The following is a 19,483-nucleotide window of genomic DNA, read 5'->3' as shown; positions in this document are numbered from 1 at the left end:
TAAAAGGTCAAATTATAACGCTAATGGTGCCATTACGTATGAGTCACAAATAGCACTAGTACTATTCTTGCAAGTTCAAAATGCCTCTCTTTTCCCCCAGACAGGCTACCATAATACCATTATACAATTACCATTAATAATAATAATCTGCCATCCTCATACTCAAGCAGCAGTATCATTGAGTGTACCTTTATTTATTGATTTCAACTGTCTGTTTTTAGGTTTTGAGCTCAGTGTTTTCATGCATTTGACTGACATGTAAATCCCATGGCTTTGTTTCTCTTCAGGCCTATGACCAAAAAAACATCAGGAGGAGGGTATATGATGCCCTGAATGTTCTGATGGCAATGAATATTATTTCCAAAGAAAAGAAAGAAATTAAGTGGATTGGGTTACCCTCTAACTCAGTCCAGGAGTGTGAAACTTTGGAGGTAACTTTAATCTTTTTTTTTCTTTCCCTATCCGGCATAAGAATAGGCCAAATTGTCAGGGTACTCATTTGTTTGGAGGGGTACTCTGGCTACAGATTTGCTAAACTCCTTGGAAAGTAAAGTATTTTACCTGAATTCCCCTCATGTACTGGGCCCCAAAAATCAAATGGCAATTATAATGTATATGATTAACTTCCTCCATAATTAGAGAAGGGTTGTCCCATGACAGCTTTTTTCAAAATATACAACACATTATTCTAGCTGCTGAATTATACCAAGATAGACATTGGTGGGGCTACATATACTCGCTCATGGTGGGGCTACATATACTCTCTCATGCTTATATCGGGCTTCAGAGACACATTTCTGTGCCCACTCAGGCTGCACCTTACAGTTGTTGACCTCTAAAGCTGCCCGAATACCATAAGATTTACTTATTGGCACCAGGGCCAATGATCAGATCATACTGTGGGCCTCAGAGACTCTTCAGGTGACAACCTTAGCAGCGCATCAGTGCTGTCCCTTTTCTCTTTGCACATTATTCTTAAGGGCCATGGCACACAATAAGATTTGTCACCGATGGAAATCTCCTGAAAATACCACACCATTACTAATATTTTCGATCACTGTATGTAAAACACATTACATGCGGTAGTTCAGCTTAATCATGGGAAAATGCCTCTTTCTGCAATTAAAGGAATAGTAACACCAAAAAATGAAAGTGTTCTAAAGTAATTGAAATATAATGTACTGTTGCCCTGCACTGGTAAAACTCGGGTGTTTGCTTCAGGAACACTACTATAGTTTATATAAATACGCTGCTGTGTAGCCATGGGGGCAGCCATTCAAGCTGGAAAAAAGGAGAAAAGGCACAGGTTACATAGCAGATAACAGATAAGACACCATTGTATTCTACAGGGTTTATCTGTTAGCTGCTATATAACCTGTGCCTTTTCTTCTTTTAAATGGCTGGCCCCATGGCTACACACAAGGGTTTATATAAACTCTAGTAATGTTTCTGAAGCAAACACACAATTTTTACCAGTGCAGGGCAGCAGTACATTATTAGTTTAATTTCTTTAAAATATATAAATTTTTTGGTGTTACTGTTCCTTTAAGCTGGATCACCACACGTGAAGTCTTTTCTTGTCATGATCTGAATGTTAGTGAAAAAGAGAGAGATTTTCAGGAGGTTTTTTGGTTGCAGATAGCACAGATTTCCCTGGATGACAAATCTCCTTGTGTACCTTTGCCTTAACTGCCCTGAAACCCAGTGCTAATGAGTATAACCTAATAACTCTAGAGCTTCATCTGCTGCATTGGGACACATGCACTGTTCAGCTTTTTTTTTAAATTGATCAGGCACCAGTAATTCCATTTAACTGCACCCTAGGCAGCTGGAGGCACAGCAGACACCCTGCTTCATATCTTTCCTGCCCACTTGAGTTTTTTCAGGTCTTGAGTCACTTGAGTGTTTTACCATGTCTATCTGGTCTGGACAGGGATTTAAAATTGGCCCTGGCATTTCCAGTACACAGAGGCCCAAACAGCACCCCCCCCCCCCAATAGTGATTGTCTATGGAATCTTGCAGCAGCCTTTCTGGCATTTGCCAGAACCCACAAATTGTCAGTCTGGCAGTGACAAGCAATAGCTGTTCATGGCACAGGCAGTTTTGGCACCAAGTATGATATTAGGCTTATTCTATCTTTTTTAGGTTGGGGGAGTTATGGTGTCTTCTGGGAGAAAAATATGTATTCAGTGACCTTTTACTTGAGGTTTTATCAGTTATTTGTTTTTCCATTGGATCTCTGTGTCTGTGGGAAATGGTTGTTAGTGAAGGGGGTAGTGAAATAAACATCAGCTGCTGCTTCACTTCAAATTAACTTTAGAACACCTGACAAATGCATATTCTGCTTCTATTCCTGTAATTAAAATGTGTTCTCTACAACAATCATTTATGCTCAAAAAAAAGAATATTTTATCTTAAAGACACTTTGGTTCTGGAATTTCTTTGGAATATTTTGTGCAACACATTTTTTAAAAAAATCTATTTGTAAAAATCTGCTTGGACTGCTGTTATTTTTTTGCTTGAAACCTGCTGATTTCTATTGCATTTTCAGACAGCAGGAGAACCTAGGCAAAGTAACATTGTATGAAAGCAGAGCCGCGAACACAAGGTATAACCTTGGTCCTCATAAACAGTAGGAATGTAATTCATTAGGGTTCAAGCAGGAACAGCCAGCTGGGGTCCCTAACCTAATGTGTGGTTTCTTTGTTTAAAGGTCATTTGCTGCTTCTGTGCCGCCTATCATATCCGATCATTGGATGTTTAATGTATACTGCTTGTTAAGGAGTGTCTTATGCTGATGTCCTTTGTTTTTGTTTGGTGCAGATGGAGAAGCAAAGAAGAATAGAACGCATTAAACAGAAAAGTGCCCAACTACAAGAGCTGCTCCTGCAGGTACACTTATTTGGGCTCGCTCAGTGGTTGACTGATTTTGCTACATGCTTAAAGGAATACTGTCATGGGAAAACATGTTTTTTTTCAGAACACATGGGGCTAGCCATATTCTTCATTTCCCAGGGTGCCACAGCCATGTGACCTGTGCTCTGATAAACTTCAGTCACAATTTAATGCTGTGCTGCAAGTTGGAGTTATATCACCTCGACTCCCAGCTGCCAATCAGCAGAACAATGGGAAGGGAGCAAGATAGCAGCTCCCAGTAGATATCAGAATAGCACTCAATATTAAGAAATCCAAGTCTGGCTTGGGACTCCTCCAGTTACATGGGAGTAGGAGAAAACAATAGGTTACCTGAAAGCAGTTCTAATGTGTAGCGCTGGCTCCTTCTGAAAGCTCAGACTATATTACAACTGAAAAAAATACATTTGTTGGTTCAAGAATAAAATTTCAATGGCAGAGTGAATTATTTGCTGTGTAAACAGTGTAATTTAGAAATAAAAAGTACACCATAAAAATAACGACAGTATCCCTTTAATAAATTTGGTTTGTCCAGGGTTGACTGCTATTGGTCATTTGGCTCCCAGCTTCAGCTCTCGAGTCCAATATCTCTTCCTTATAAACCATTACACAATGTTCACAGTTTGGGTGTTCAAGAAGGCCAGCCCCATTTGTGGCAGAAAGACATGCAATTAGAACATAATTTAGCCCATGTTCACTCATCTTTTGTTGTGTCTGACTTTGCCATGAAAGGACACACCTGTCACTGTGTTAGTCTGATATAGATACTTTAACCTGCTGCTACTTGCTGAGCTGGGCTGACAGGTTCTATACACTTGTGTGTTAATAGATCATGTACAGTACAGCCTAATTTAATTTATAAAGAACTGATGCATCCCTTTGGAGTTCTGTGAGGCATGTAAATGATGGCTTCACTAACATGAAGGCAACAGGGATGTGTAGAACTTGCGGCAGCTCTTCCTGCCATCCTTACGTCCCATTGCTGCATTTTTTTAGATATTCCTTTAATGACATTCAGAAAGACTACAATATGGTTGCACACAAGGGCAGCACTTGCAGTTGCAGGAGCCATACCTTAGGCTAATGTCCCACGGAGCAATTTAGTTGCCCTCATTAGATCTCTGCTACTGTTTGTGATTGATTGCTCCGAAATGCCTTTCCACTGGCAACAAAGGCAATCACCGATGGAAAGGCCTACACATCGTTTCGATTTTCCGAAGTCGCATGACGTTGCCTGTAGGAGGAACTTTGCATGATTGTCAAACTTGGAAAACTGAAGAGATACATAGGCGTTTCCCCTGGCGATTGCCTTTGTTGCTGGTGGACTTCAGACTTCCAGGCTTTCAGAGTGGTTAGTTGCCCGTGGTAGCAGAGATCTATCGCTGGCTCCGTGGGACATTAGCCTAAGGCAGGGGTGCCCAAGAGGTCGATCTCAGTCTTCCAGTAGATCAATTTAATGTTTCTGGTAGACCGCACTCCTGAACCATTAGCTAAGGCCGAAGAGAAATGGCAGAGAGGCGTGCCAGACAATGAAATGTGGGACTATGCCCAAGAACAAGTTCCAGAAATAACAATGGCAGTCAGAGACGGGTTAATTCATATTAAGTTTATTAATAGTGCCTACTTAACACCCCACAGATTAGCAAGGCTGTACCCACAAACATCTGCTATATGTAACAAATGTGCAATCCTAATATTTAAGCCAGGCTCACTGTAGGCACTTATGTTTTTCTTTCTACTCTCCTTCTTTCTCTATATTGTTGTTAAAATGTTAAATCTTTAAATAAGTTTCTGGTAGACCGCAAGATGGGATGAAGCGGGATACCAACAAATTCCAGAGCCTGTTGGGTACAGGAAGTCTGCAGCAAGTTTATATGTAATTCTCATCATCCTAACCATTTTAAACAAAAGTAATAACTCATTAATAGTTTATCATTATTAATGAGGATTAGGTTGGTGGTATTTCCCTGCGTATCCCAGTGTCACTTTAACCTCCTGAAAAGCATCCCTACCATGAGTCAATCTATAAAGCATAAACTCGTTTATTCTTTCTGAGCAATCCTCTCCTGTGCATGGGGTCTGTAAACATTCCTATGTTCTGTTTCTTATTTCCATGCTTAGCACAAAGATCCTCTCATTATCTCAAACATTTCAACACTGGGCCTCCTGTGTGTGGTTTGCTTGCCCATAGTTTAAACGTAGATCATGTGAACAGGCGGTCACAGGGCCACCACTACAGACAATGAATGCTGGAATTTGTAAGGGTGAAGAGAGTGAGCTCCTGGACAATGGGATGCTTTGTTTCATCAATCAGATATAAAGCAGAAATCTAGCTGTGGCGCATATGCCTGGTCCTTGGTAAGCGGCAGCAGCTCCCAGAGGCTCAAGGTTAAGTGAAAAATATACTGAAATATCTGCCATTCCCCATCCACTTCCTTGTAACAGTTTCACAAACTCCCTGAAAGTAAAGGTTGGATGGCTGTTTAGCAAATGAGGGAATACAGGGTTATGGGCAATAGCTTTATTACAAGTTGATACAGGGACAGGTTTGATTGCCATCTTGGAATCAGGAAGGAATTTTTTCCCCTCTGCGTCAAGTTAGAGAGGCTTCAGGTGGGGGGTTTTGCCTGCCTCTGGATCAACTAGCAGTTAAGCAGGTTACCGTATATATAGGCATGAAGGTTGAACTTGATGAACGTGTGTCTTTTTTCAACCTAACTAACTATGTAGATAATGGTGCTTTGGCATTCCCTCACCAGTACGCTTGCCCTGTGGTGTTTACCAGCCAATATATCAGCTGACACTTAGCCATCAAAGCTGCAACCGCAAGCAAATCCAGAAAATGATCATTTGGAGGCTTTATTCTGGCATTCTTCTGCCTGGCCCCTGCCTAAGGCCTCTTCTTCCCTTAGTGGTATCTACAATGGGATGTCATTGAGAAGAGACTCATTGATCTTGCTGTATCCCTTTCATTACTCCTGCTTAGTTAAATTACTTTGAATGAATTTTAGGTTTCAGACATGGGGGGGTGGGGGGGAGAGTAGATAAAATTACAAGGGCCAGGAAATAATTTTCTCATGGCACATGGAGGAATCCCTTGTATTACTGAATCTCTGCTCCTCACTTTCAAGTACAGATACAGTTGTTTTCAGATTTATGGATGTGGCCTTCTGTCTTTGGCTTTTAAACTTCTCTTTTGCATTGGAAGGTTTTATAATCTGCATGATTATTCTGGATACCAATGTTGCTTCACTTAACTTTTCCTATAGGGCAGTCTACGGCCTAAAAGTGGCCGTACATGGGCAGATTAACGATGCTGATTTGGCAGCCTATCTGCATGTGAATGGGGACCCCCGACAGGCCTTCCTGATTGGTATCTGGCCGAAAATCGACTAAAGGTGGCCATACACGTGGCGATCCGACGATGTTTCGTACGACCATCGGTCGCACGAAACATCGTAAGATCCGCCACACACCATTCAGGGCTGAATCGGCAGGTAAGGAGGTAGAAACAATAGGATTTCTACCTCCTTCTGCCGATTCAGCTCTGAAGGGAGAATTTTGGTCAGGCGCCTTCTATGGCGCCCGATCAAAATTTTCAAACTTGTCCGATCGGCGAGTCGTCCGATATCGGCAGCTTCCTGCGATATCGGTCGACTCGCCGACATGCCATACACGCACCGATTATCGTACGAAACGAGGTTTCGTACGATAATATCGGTGCGTGTATGGCCACCTTAAGTGTCGAGCGGCTGGTTTAAATTTTTTTTTTAATAGGATTAGCTCTGGGGACCACATTGGCTGATTGATCTTACCAAACGAGCAAATCTTATAATGTATGGCCACCTTTAAAGGGGACCTGCTACCCTAAGAAATAATCCTAAATGTATTTCTATCATGTTAATTGAGCAAAATAAACCAATATCTAGAAGTGATAAATCTGGCTTTCCAAGCAGCTTCTTCAGGCTCAGCAGATAGTGTGCACACACTTCATTTTATTTACAACTGCTTGGTTGTCTGGGAGGGGGGTTGCCAGTGTTTAGGCAACCCCAGGGATAGTAAACATTAACCTGCGACCCCAGGCTGGCTTTCCCCTTTGCTGAAAAACTAAGTGACCTGTGGTACTGTTCTGTTTAGTGCTGCCATCTTGTCTCTTGTCCCAGGGAGCGCATGATAGAATAAGACTGTAAATTAGAGAGTAAATTGCAAACATTTACTCTACTCTGCACCCTGCTGGTGATTACTGAGCAGGACAATGCATTACTATTGTGCTTGCTAATTTTTTTTTTTCCCCCCCTCCCAGCAAATTGCCTTTAAGCACCTTGTTCAGAGGAATAAACAGAACGAGCAGCAAAGCCGTTGCCTCCCTGCTGGAAATTCCACCATAAAATTACCCTTTATCATTGTGAACACCAGCAAAAGGACTGTCATTGACTGCAGCATATCCAGTGACAAGTGAGTGGCACAGTGGGACATTAAGGCCTGGACCTTCCCATTACAGAAAACTTAAAATAGTAGGAGAAATCCTGACAGTAGGATATGAGCCAGTGATGGTAGATAACCTTTATTCTACATCTCTCCTGCAGGTTTGAATACCTTTTTAATTTTGACAATGCCTTTGAAATTCACGATGACATTGAAGTCTTGAAAAGAATGGGAATGTCATTTGGGCTTGAGTCTGGAAAGTGCACATCAGAGAACCTGCGGCTCGCTAAATCCTTTGTGCCCAGAGCCCTGGAAGGATACGTCACAGGTAGTCAGCTAACCAAATACACTCAATCCTTAATAAACAGGTAACCTTCCAGATATGGACTTGATGAAATAGGCCATACCATTTCCGCTAAGGCCCTTACAGGCCTAAATAAGGTTTACAGCAGCCTCTCTGGCATTTCCCAGATTATTCAGATTTTTAATCTGCACAATAATATAATCCTAAATACAGCCTCCAGGGAGTCAGTGACAGATGTTTATGACAAGGGGATTAGTTTACAATTTAACGGCATCAGGCAGGATAAATCTTGGCTGTGTCTAGCTGGACGAGACTTTGGCCAGAGCTGGCCTAAATTTGCCATCACCCTTTCTGGCCACATTGGTCCAGGTTCTTACCTAAAGCCAACTGTTTCATCACTGCAGACATTAACGGATTCATTAATGTTTGAGATTGAGAGAGATGGGATGCGTTGATAACTGCAGGAAAATCCATGGCAGTCATGAAAGGTAAACATGCTGCCTGTGATAAATACTGGCCCTTTATTATGGGGATCACTCAGGAACACAAAGGGAGCATTCCCAATAGATCCTCACCTGTTATAAGTAGCAAATAGAAGAAGCGGCCTGTCATCAGGGAAGGATGGTTTAATTGCCATGGTCTTCCCTCAGCCTTACTAAGGCATACCAAATAACTCAACTGCAGTTTTGCAGCAGTTGGCAGTGAAAACCAAAACTTCCTTATACAAGTTACTTCCCATTGATGTGAGTTGGAAGCTCCTCTGGTCATACTGCTGTGTTTTTGGGTGATAGTTCCCTATGCAGTCTAACCCATGGGCTTCCCATTAATTTTAGAGGGAAGGGAATATTTGATTATTAAATTAAGCTACGGCTCAATGTGTAACAAACACTGATATATTTAGAATAAGAAAGCTGCTTGTCCCAAGCATCCCTTTTAAAGGCACAGTAACACCAAAAAATGAAAGTGTATAAAAGTAATAACAATATAATGTACTGTTGCCCTGCATTGCTACAACTGGTGTGTTTGCCTCAGAAAGACTACAATAGTTTATATAAGTTAGCTGCTGTGTAGCCATGGGGGCAGCCATTCAAAGGAGAAAAGGCACAGGTTACTTAGCAGATAACAGATAAACCCCCATTATAAGGGGCTTATCTACTAGTTATCTGCTATGTAACCTGTGCCTTTTCTCCTTTTTTCCAGCTTGAATGGCTGCCCCCATGGCTACACAGCAGCTTATTTATATAGTAGCTTTTCTGTAGCTAAAACACCAGTTTTTTGCAGAGCAACAGCACATTATATTTTAATTACTTTAAAACAGTTTCATTTTTTGATGTTACTGTTCCTTTAATACACTGCAGACCATTTTAAACTATCATCCAGCCTCTCTTCATAGTATATACTACTGTAGAAGATCGCTGTAGAAGATCACTAAGCCTGTTTGGATGTAAAGAGGACACAATATGGCTATAGTATGAAGAGTTTGGATGTGCCCAATCGCTGTGAATATCAAAACAGACTCACAAAGCTCATTTGAGGATTTGATTGAAGTTTAAACACTGCTAAAAGTAATGTCAAGCACCAGACATGTATTCTTACAACCGTGGGGTCCTGAAATCTGCCTCCACTAAACCAGACTAGCAGTAAAAGTCTGAACATCAGTGTAAGGCAGCCCCGGGACTGGCAATCTTTGGATTCTGGCAAATGCCAGAGGGGCTGCTGTAAGATGCCATAGACAGTCACTATTTATTGGGCTAGCGGGGGGCTGTTTGGGCCTCTGTTTACTTGGGGGCTCTTTGGGACCTGGTGTAAGGCTCAGTTCCTCAGAGATACGGAACCCAGGGTTATTGCACTTCTCTGCCCAGGCCTATAGCTAGCACTGGATGCCTAGTTGGTTAGTAATGCTGCTCTAGAATCAAACTTGGGTAGAGACAGTATTCAGTATATAAGAGCTGAGGAAATGTTTCACGCCTTTTACTGTACGACACTTTGTTGTTTTATGGGCTGCTGGCTGGACAAGTGTGCACAAGGGCAGGTTTTGGGGACACTTGCGCAGAATGCAAAGTAGACGAAAGGCGGGGGAATCTGTGGGCCAAGATATTGTCTGCAAAGCAGGACTGTGCCAGCAGCGGACTCATTGTGCATATAAAACACAGGCCCAGCTATTCATTCCCTCCTTGGTGACACTTCTTGTTACTGAAAGGATTTTCCTGTCGACTGCCAAGAACAGTCTCTCTAAATAGGAGGGAAATCCCATTCAAGTTTCCTGCATATTCTACTATCAAGTTGAAAGCCTCAGTAACTAGTGCCGCGCTGGAAGAAAGGCACTCTGCTCCAGGTTAACCTTCAGTCGCTCTTGTACTGTCCCTAATATTGCAGTTGTATACTTTCGCATTCTGTAGATTTGGACTCCATTTGCTTTGATTTACTAATAACATTGGTTGCAGTTATATGGCTGGGGGCACGCACAGCAGTTTTTAATGGGATAGTGAGCAAAATAACAGGACGTTTTTGTGAACAGAATCCTTCACACAAACCCTGATTCTCTGGGGTAGGGCTTGGCAACCACTGAAAACGTGACAATTATACAACTATAAAGCAGTTTGTCACGAAAGCCAGAGTAGTTAATAAACCAGTGGGACAATAAGTGACCCCGACATGGGAGAGGAGAGTAGTGGATGGAGAGGAAGAGCAGTGAGGAGCAATGGATGGAGAGAGGAGGAGGGCAGTAAGGGGCAGGGAACAAAGAAAGTAGGGCAATGAAGGAAAAGAGAAGGGTTGTTGAAGCAAAAGGGGGCTCAGTGGTCAGGAGTATGAGAAGGATGGCAGTGGGAAACAGTGGGTGGTTTGGGGAGAGTGTAGTTATGGGCAGTAGAAAAAGGCAGGCCCGGACTGGCAGTGCTGTATGATGGGGGGCTGTTTAGGTCTCTGTCCATGCCTAATGAGAGAAGAACAGTGAGAAACATTGAGGAGATAGAAAATGAGGAACAATGGAGGGGAGAGATGAAGGCCAGTGAATATAGATAACAATGAGAGAGTGGATGTAAAGAGAAGGAAAATGAGGAGCCATGTAGAGAGGTGGTCTGTGAAGGACTATTAGACACTGGGTATTTGTGGAAAAAACTTGGGAGACATGAGCATTTTGTTAGGGAGGAAAAGTTACAGAGATACACCTCTTGAGAGATTGGTAAATCTAATATGGCGGGAGGAGGAGTGGAAGAGGCGACACCAGGATAGAGGGCAAGTGAAGCCAGATTAAAAGAAAAGTAACACTAAAATTTTTTAAGTGAAAAAGCTATTCTACCCTGCACCAATAATTGCCCTATCCTGCAAACCCCTTAGTATTTTGAATGCTTTAAAAGAAAATACCTGTTAAAACTTGGCTTCCTGTCAATTGAACGGAGGCGATACCGCGAAGGAAGGAGCAGGCATCAACTATGCGAGGATCGATTGATTGAGCCTAGCCTTCCTTCTGTATAGGAAGGAGTCAGGCTAGACTCGATCGTCACATAGTGGATGCTGCTCCTTCCTTCGCCGTATTGCCTCCGTTCAATTGACAGGAAGCCAAGTTTTAACAGGTATTTTCTTTTAAAGCATTCAAAATACTAAGTGGTTTGCAGGATAGGGCAGTTATTGGTGCAGGGTAGAATAGCTTTTTCACTTAAAACATTTTAGTGTTACTTTTCTTTTAATCTGGCTTCACTTTAGTGTTACTTTTCCTTTAAAACATCAGACATCTTAATTTCTATCCATGATTCCTCTATGTGTGCTAAAGTCTTATTTTCTGTTCCCTTAGAAATGGCTACAGGAAGCTCATGGGCAGATCAGAGTTTTAATTCACAGACTGCTCTTTCTGCAGTGAACCCAGCTGGCATCACCACAAACTCCCAGGCAAGGTACAGTAACTCCCAGTGCTGCTTTTCCACTCAGGTGTATGGCCTTTCTTACATCCATGAATTTGTATTAGGATTAAAGCATTTGTCAAGTCAAATTCACCATTTTTTATTTATGGTCTTGCTTGTCCTTTAATTTTGTTTGACTTCCCCTTTAAACAAATTGTAAGCTATTCGATTAAAGCAAAGACTCACACCCAATGAGTTTATACCAGGTACTATTACTTATTAATGACTTCTTGTTCTTTATTTCCTTTTTCCACTTATTTTGCTTCCATTCCGCCTCTCCCCCCTCCCCTTTCATCTACAGCTTAACTTCGGGCTTGTACTTTGACTCAGAGGTGTCCCTAACCACCAGCAGTCACCATTCCAGCTCAGGAACGTCACACTACACAGAGTCACGAGGGGAGACCCCCTGCTGGTTTGACGACGATGAAGATGATGAAGACGACTCATCCTCCATGGAGTAGGAAAGCAGACAGACGCGATTGTGCGTGTAGGGGTCATTATGCCAATGCTGTCGGATCTTCCATCCCAGCGGGAGGAATAGAATAAAGTGCTGTCCTCGAATTTCTCAACCAATCAGATTTATATTGTAGTGAACAAAAACTCCAAACCCTTCAATCAACAAGATGGTGTCTCTTCAGATTGGATGTCCCCGTATTAATTGTTTATTCTTTTTTTATTTTGTTGAAGAAAGGAAGTTTTTCAGACTTGATTCTTTTGGATCAAAAAAAAGTGACTGTGATTTTTCTTTCCATTATGAAACTGGTCGGTCCCACCAAGGCCTGCATCAGTGAATACACAGAGTCCTGCCAGGGAGGATCCACTGAGAGCTTTACCCATTGCCAGTAACATAGGAGGGTGTCCTGCTATCTGTGATCAGAGACTGCTGCTATTGTGTGATTGCTGCAATGATTGGGGGGGAAATCGGGAGAGAAGAACCACATAACTGTCTGTAACCCTTAATGTTACACGTGCTAAACACTGGAAGGTTTCTCTTGGAGAGAGAAGATGGAAAACCAAATGTATGTTGGGCTATTCTGTCTCAAAGGGAGCAGTTTGTATCCAACAAAGATACCTTAATTCATTATTCAGAGTATGGGGAATTTAGCCTTACAAGTCATTTGCTTCAGTTGCTTAGGCTCTCCAAAGCCTCATTTCTTCAGTGAGGGGAGAACGGGTGCTGTGGGGATTGGCTGGAAGTTAAGGCCATTTGTTGTAACTTTTGACTTCTTGAAAGGTCCTTGTGTAATTGGCTGCTTTCTAAACACCCAGCTCCTCAGTGTCCTTTGGCTTTCTAGCCTCCTTGTGCTGAAGAGATTGGTGATGGGTATGTTATATGACTATACATCCAATGAGATCTGCCAGCGAGTGTTGCATTTTGAGCTAAACTTTCCCTGTCTGATATGAGCAAATCCATGGGTCTTACATTCAGTAAGTCCTGTTAATGAAATCTGAAGATATATATTTGTTTGTATAATAAAAGTTGTGGCTTGCACTCTACAAGAGGAATTTATGAGAAAAGAACCCCACCCTGTAGCCAAACTCATCCCTGCACTCAGCAGGTCACCAGAGTTTTGCAGGAGATGAGTTTACTTGGAGGGTAGCTTCATCCCTTCTGCTTGAGCCTTCTTCAGAAAACACCATTGGGTTCAGCGTGGTGGGACCTTCTGCTGATCTGCTGGTAATGATTCTGCTTTCCCATGCATTGGAATTATAGATCTTTAAAGATCCATGGAGAATGGTCTCTGGCTGGCTGGTGCCTTGATTTGGATTACCAGCTATAGCAGTGTTACTAAACTTTATCAAACTGACCCAGATGAATTGGTTAAGGATTAATTGTGTATTTTTTAATTTGTCTGAACTGTTGTAAGTAATGTAGCTCTAAAGAAGGGTGGCGCAGCCTAAACAGCCTGGTGACCCATTTTTGGATCCTGAGGTATTGTATCAGCAAAGGAATATGATTGTCATTGTAGGCATTCAGCGGGGCACAGGCAGTTATCTACTCAAGGGGCAATGTGCTAGCCTAAGGTCTATGCTCCCCAATGCCTCTGGCCATTCAGCAAAAGCAGAATTCAGTGTACAAAGTGCAAAAAAAGTAAATAACTCATAATGTCACTTCCTGTCCCACCTCACTGCCTAGAGAGCAGTTATGACTGCAGCAGAGAAGGAGTGCACAGATAATGTCACTTCCTGTTCCACCCCACTGCCTAGAGAGCAGTTATGACTGCAGCAGAGGAGGAGTGCACAGATAATGTAATTTCCTGTTCCACCCCACTGCCTAGAGAGCAGTTATGACTGCAGCAGAGAAGGAGTGTACAGATAATGTCACTTCCTGTCCCACCCCACTGGCTAGAGAGGCACTTATGAGTGCAGCAGAGGAGGAGTGTACAGATAATGTCACTTCCTGTCCCACCCCACTGGCTAGAGAGGCATTTATGAGTGCAGCAGAGGAGGAGTGCACAGACAATGCCACTTCCTTTTCCACCCCATTGGCTAGACAGCAGTTATGACTGCATTAGGCAATGTGCAATTCCCTGTCCAACCCCACTTCCCATCAGTCCTCACTAAGCAAGGGATGTAGAGGGGTGAGCATGCGATATAAGCAGGAGGTTATGCTTTTTTCTGAGAGAAATGCACTTTTTCAGTATTATCCATCTATTTACCTTTTGAGTCCTTGGGCAGGCTGAGCGCCATGTGTCTGTCTCTCACCAGCTTGCTGTTTTAAAGTCTAGTTGCCATTTTCATTAACTCTAGCAGCCCCAAAAACAGCAGAGAGTAAGCCCTAGAAACCAGTGAGTTGTTTAAATAAGAAGAAAAGGTTCAGTCACAGGGGAAGGTGGGTGCCAAATATTACCCCCAGCCGGTGCTACTGTTAGCAGAAACTACACCAGCTTGGGGTACATTTGAGATCCTCTTCTTGGTTCTTTCTTTGAAGAACAAAAGAAGAGTATCGCTGGTTTGCTTGTACCCTGGGCTGGTTATCAGGTAAGTGATTACAGTCACTGGGGGTGCCTAACATTTAGCACCCCAAACACCCCCCCCCCCCCCAGGGATTTTATCATTCCTTTTACAAAGTGCTGCAGAAAAAAAATCTAAATAATTCAGAAACCATGAAAATGAAGGCCAGTTGCCAATTGTCGTAGAATACTACTGCCTACCTCATAGTAAAATGTCATTTTAAGTTGAAGGATAAAAGGATAGCTACCCAAATGAACTGTATCATGGAAGCCAAACCTGTGGCCTTGGAGCTAAACCACAACTCCCAGCATTCTCGAAATAACAGTTCACCTATTTTTGTAGTATTTATATATTGGCTGTATGCCTCTGCTTGTAGTAGAGCCGCTGTATGTGTGCAGGGGGCAGTGATTGGTTGGGATATTCTGAGAATGGCTGGTAAGTGGGAAGAGTATAATAAAAGTAGTGAGGGACACATAGGTGCATGGGTGCAGACGTCTTCCTTAGCAAAGATAAGATATTAATATATGATCTAGATTGCAATGGAGATATTTTGTAGGTTTCCAGCTGCCGCATAACTAAAACACCTAAGACAGTTACAAATATCTCTGCTATCTCTGATCTCCCTGCTTTGAGTCTATTTTCCCTTTAAAGTCATGCCTTGTTGAGCAATGCCACCTGTCACTAGGCAGGACAAGGTGTCATTGCAGCATTTATTTCAATGAGGGCAGAGATTTGCACCTGTGGTGACAAAGACTAGAAACTAGTTAATGTTCCATTACCCTGGGCCTTGGCAGCACACCACTGTCTGGTTGGAGAACCCCCCGGCCAGATTGTGCTGAGTAAATACCAAGTCTGTATATGGAGTATATGGATCACATAGGAATTTCGGAGCAGTAGTGTCTTTCCCTTTTTCTATTGTGATGTCCCCTAACGCAAAAGGGGCAGATATTTAGTTCCCAGCAGAAGCAGCCTGCCTATGTGTGGGCAGCTTAGCATGGTTTTTGGTGAAATCTCAACAGATTTGAACGTAGCCAATAATTGCCCTGGATACACAGAGAGGTGAGCTTGAGTACAAAGTTGCCATTTTTGCTTGAAAGCCCAGAATCTATGGTGCCAAACAGAAGAACAGGGGCAGAGCCAGTGCCTTGAGCCCATTGTGGGGCTTTAACTGATGACCAGTTTATGGATTTGCTTGCAATATATATTTTATCTTTGCCAAGGTCTGGGGGGGCCTTCCTCTTTATATCTGCTTTAAAACCTATTGGCAGGAGTTGCTATACTACCGGCTAAAGCATTATACATAGAGAGCAACAGAGCGGCACCTCTAGGCCCTATACAGCTATGGTACTGATTCTGTTGGTATTAGCCCAGCCATTGCACATACTACTCATGAATACATGCAATATACATACTGAGATCAAATGGGTCACAGTAATTGGCATCCATGAAAAGCAGTCAGTTGGGGTCATTAATCAACACTGGGCAAATTTGCCCGTGGCAGTTACCCATGACAACCAATCAAATTATTCATTCATTATTTTACCTGCAGCTGACTGAGAAAAGCCAATCACTTGTTGGATGCTATGGGTTACTGCCAATGTGCAAATTTGCTCAGTGTTGATAAATGAGCCCCAGTGAGCCTAAACCCCCTGTATGTTACTGTGGCATCCATTGCACTTCACTGTATGCTGCAGACTAAGTCGGATTTCTACTTTAGAGCGTTGGGCTCTATGTGTATGAGCATCATACAGTTTACAGCTAAAGCTGCCATACAGATCCCCATTTCTCTCTCTTCATATAATCGTGCTTAGTTCAGTTAGCTTGTACACATAACGGGGGGCCCGTGGTGTTGGTCCAGCCTGATTGGCTGGCAGGCAGATGGGAAATGGTTGTTAGTAGGTAGGGCATCGATAGTGGCAGGGGGCTTCCCTAGTTTGTTCTGCCTGAGTAGTTAGGAGAATGTAAATATATAATATATATAAATGATTTTTATATGTGACTTGAAACAAGGGGGGGGTGTAATGAACTACAGGAAGGAATACTCCAACAGTTGTATTTTATTTTTCCTTTACTGTTATTTTCTGCCAAGGTTCCCATGGGGTAAAAAAAAGCCGCCCCCCCCCCACCTTCCATATTGTATCAAGTGCCCCCTGCAATATCAGGGTTGGGTTGAATGAAAGGAGCTGCCATACTGAAATATTTCTCTCTCTGCCAATAAAATGTGGCTTTACTAGTTATCTATGGCCAGTGTGATGAAGATTATTATTATTACTATTATTATTATTATTATTAAGGCCTTTTGGATTAGGGGGTCTCGGCGCTGATTAGGGGGTCAGTGGGGCTTGCTCCGGACCCTACAGGATTTGTATGCTGTACATTCTCATTATCTTTTCATACACAGAGTCCATGTAACATACTTAATGTTTATCTCAGTAAAGCATATTTTTGTTTTCATAATGTGTGCTTTCTTATTTCTTCTGTTTCACTTGCCTTGCGGTTCTGGGGTCCTGAGTTTGATTCTAGCCAAGGCAATGTCTGTAATGGATCTGCATATTCCACCAGTGGGTGGGTTGCCCCTGCACACCCCGGCTATGTAGTGTTTTCTGTAGTGATACCTAGTGCATTATATAGACTGTGTGGCAGACACTCCTACAGGGTTTATTATTTCCTCAATGCATTATAGCAAAGAAACAGTACTTACCTGAAACCACTGCCCACTAATGAGAATGGCAGCCCCCTGCAATTGCACGCCTGGCATATAATGTGCAGAAAGACAGAAAGTTAAAGGAAAACTATACAACTATAACCCCAGAATGAATACTTAACCAACAGGTAGTTTATATTATGTTAAGTATTATAATATATATATATATATATATATATATATATATATATCGGTAAATATTGCCCTTTTACATCTTTTCCCTTGAGCCGCCATTTAGTGATGGGCTGTGTGCTCCCTCAGAGATCAGCTGACAGGAAATAATGCAGCTCTGACTGTAACAGGAAGTAGTGTGGGAGCAAAAGGCAGAATTCTGTCCATTAATTGGCTGATGGGGCCTAGCATGTATGTGTGCCCTTGGTTTGTGTGCACTGTGAATCCTATGGTCCCAGGAGGCGGCCCTTAATTCTTAAAATGGCTGTTTTCTAGGATTACCCAATGGCACATACTACTAAAAAGTATATTTTTATACAAATGGTTTATTTAGTTGAAGCAGGGTTTTACATATGAGCTTGTTTATGCAGTATATTTTTAGAGACCTACATTGTTTGGGGGTATAGTTTTCCTTTAATAAAGCAGACACATGATGTTTACAGGTGGAGAGTAACAGCACATGGTATCTGAACGTATTTTGTGGCTAATGGCCCGTTAAAGTGTTGATATTGGACGGGGACATTGTCAGTAGCCTGGCACTAGATCTCCATCAGTTGTGATTGGGTCCTCTTCCAATCGGTCTGCCCTTGATTGGATCATACTCATTTGTCCAACTGCATTAGTGACTACTTCGGGTATAAATCTGCTTGTTTGGCAGCCCTGCGACACAAATCTGCCAGTGTATGGGCAGCATTAGGAAAGGGTGGCACTGCTGATTATAGTGTCTCTCTCTGTGCTCAGTCCCTGTTTAACTCATCGTTGTGCCCAGAACCAGTAGTGCCACCTGTAGAGCTGCAGCTGCTACTATGGCACCATTTTGCTGATGGATATATGACTTCAGTTTTTCTTGAGCCAAATCATGTTCTTTGCTCAGTATTGGGCAGACCTGCTACCTGGGGGTCCATGCCCACCAAGGCTGTCTGAATTGAGTTTGATGTTCTCCCTGTTCCAATGTCTCATCTTGAGCCTCCGCTTAGCTTGCCTTAGTGTTCATGGGATAGGGAGACTGCCTGCTCCCCTGGGGCCACACAGTGATTAACATTTTCCATAAACCCGACTGTGTCTCTGCTCTGTGTATTTATATAAAGGCTCATATACGGGAAGGAGTCACTCCCACCTACCCTCCTGGGAGCTGCACTAGGCTAAACAGGCAACTACTTGCTACAGATAGGATTCTGTGGGGGTGTATAAGTGTGTGCTCCTGTGTGAAACAGGCCCTTACACAAAGGGGAAGGAAAACTACTTAAAGTTAGATTGGCCCTGTGCTATGTCTGATCCAGTCTGGTAGTTTCTAGCAAGTAAATCTACCCATTATGGGATGGAGTGGGTGTATCAGATTGAGGTACTAAATGAATGGCTCCACTTATGTCAGAAACCTAGGGAGTATTGTCCGCTGTCAGGTCAGCACGACATTTCAGTTACAATCTCAGTTTTAACTTAAATGAGTAAAAATATTTTCACTGAACTGCTGCCTTGCAAGCTGCTATTTGTACAGCTAACACTGGCTCTAGGCAGCGGATTGGTAAGCAGGCAGATGTGGGATGCAATGAGAAGGAGGCAAAGCCATGGAAACTAATGAGCCATGCAGGGTGGATTTCATAGGCTGCCCACAAACTGCTCCCTGTGCTGATTAAGGTGGGGGGGTATGTCTCTATGATCCCTTGTTCTTTGTCGTACAGCAGGGATGCAAACACAGAAATAAATACTGGGCAGTTCTGGCCAAGGAGGGGTACAATATCCATGCTTAGAATAGGGCTATACCCAGCTTAGAGGTTTCCCACCCAGCATCAGAGGGTTAAAGGCAGCAGTGATGAAAGAACAGGAAGGAGAGCAGCCGACAAGACAAAGGGACATTTCCTCTGCCCAAACCCCTGACCTTGGGCCAGATTCTTATTGTCTGCACTCAGAATGGGTTTCCCAGCCCTGCCCGGACAGGACATGGAGAACTGGCTACCCAAGACCATTTATATATTCTGTTCAGGAACAGAGCCCATGAAGGTACAGACTGTCCATATGATCTGTGAGTTTGTTTTTCAGGCGCCAGTACCACCACCATTCCTTATAATACAGATAAGGACAATGGTTTCTATGGCTTTCCTTGCTGGGTACAT

At 42.8% G+C, this 19,483-nt stretch overlaps 1 protein-coding gene across 1 annotated transcript in view; it reads left to right on the top strand.

The window, feature by feature from the left end:
* tfdp2 (transcription factor Dp-2) overlaps positions 1-16,954 on the top strand; it is a 40,671-nt gene extending 23,717 nt beyond the window's left edge. Inside the window, exons 6-11 of the mRNA XM_004917830.4 lie at positions 288-431; positions 2,825-2,893; positions 7,218-7,369; positions 7,501-7,667; positions 11,437-11,536; positions 11,844-16,954. Coding sequence (XP_004917887.1) covers positions 288-431; positions 2,825-2,893; positions 7,218-7,369; positions 7,501-7,667; positions 11,437-11,536; positions 11,844-12,003 — 792 coding nt within the window. The 3' untranslated portion in view covers positions 12,004-16,954. The remainder of the gene's footprint in view (positions 1-287; positions 432-2,824; positions 2,894-7,217; positions 7,370-7,500; positions 7,668-11,436; positions 11,537-11,843) is intronic.
* Positions 16,955-19,483: the final 2,529 nt, after the last annotated feature.

The sequence above is a fragment of the Xenopus tropicalis genome, chromosome 5, assembly GCF_000004195.4.
Source record: "Xenopus tropicalis strain Nigerian chromosome 5, UCB_Xtro_10.0, whole genome shotgun sequence".
NCBI classification, from domain to species: domain Eukaryota; kingdom Metazoa; phylum Chordata; class Amphibia; order Anura; family Pipidae; genus Xenopus; species Xenopus tropicalis.
The sequence above is the reverse complement of the archived record's forward strand: the minus strand, read 5'-3'. Positions and strand labels throughout refer to the sequence as shown.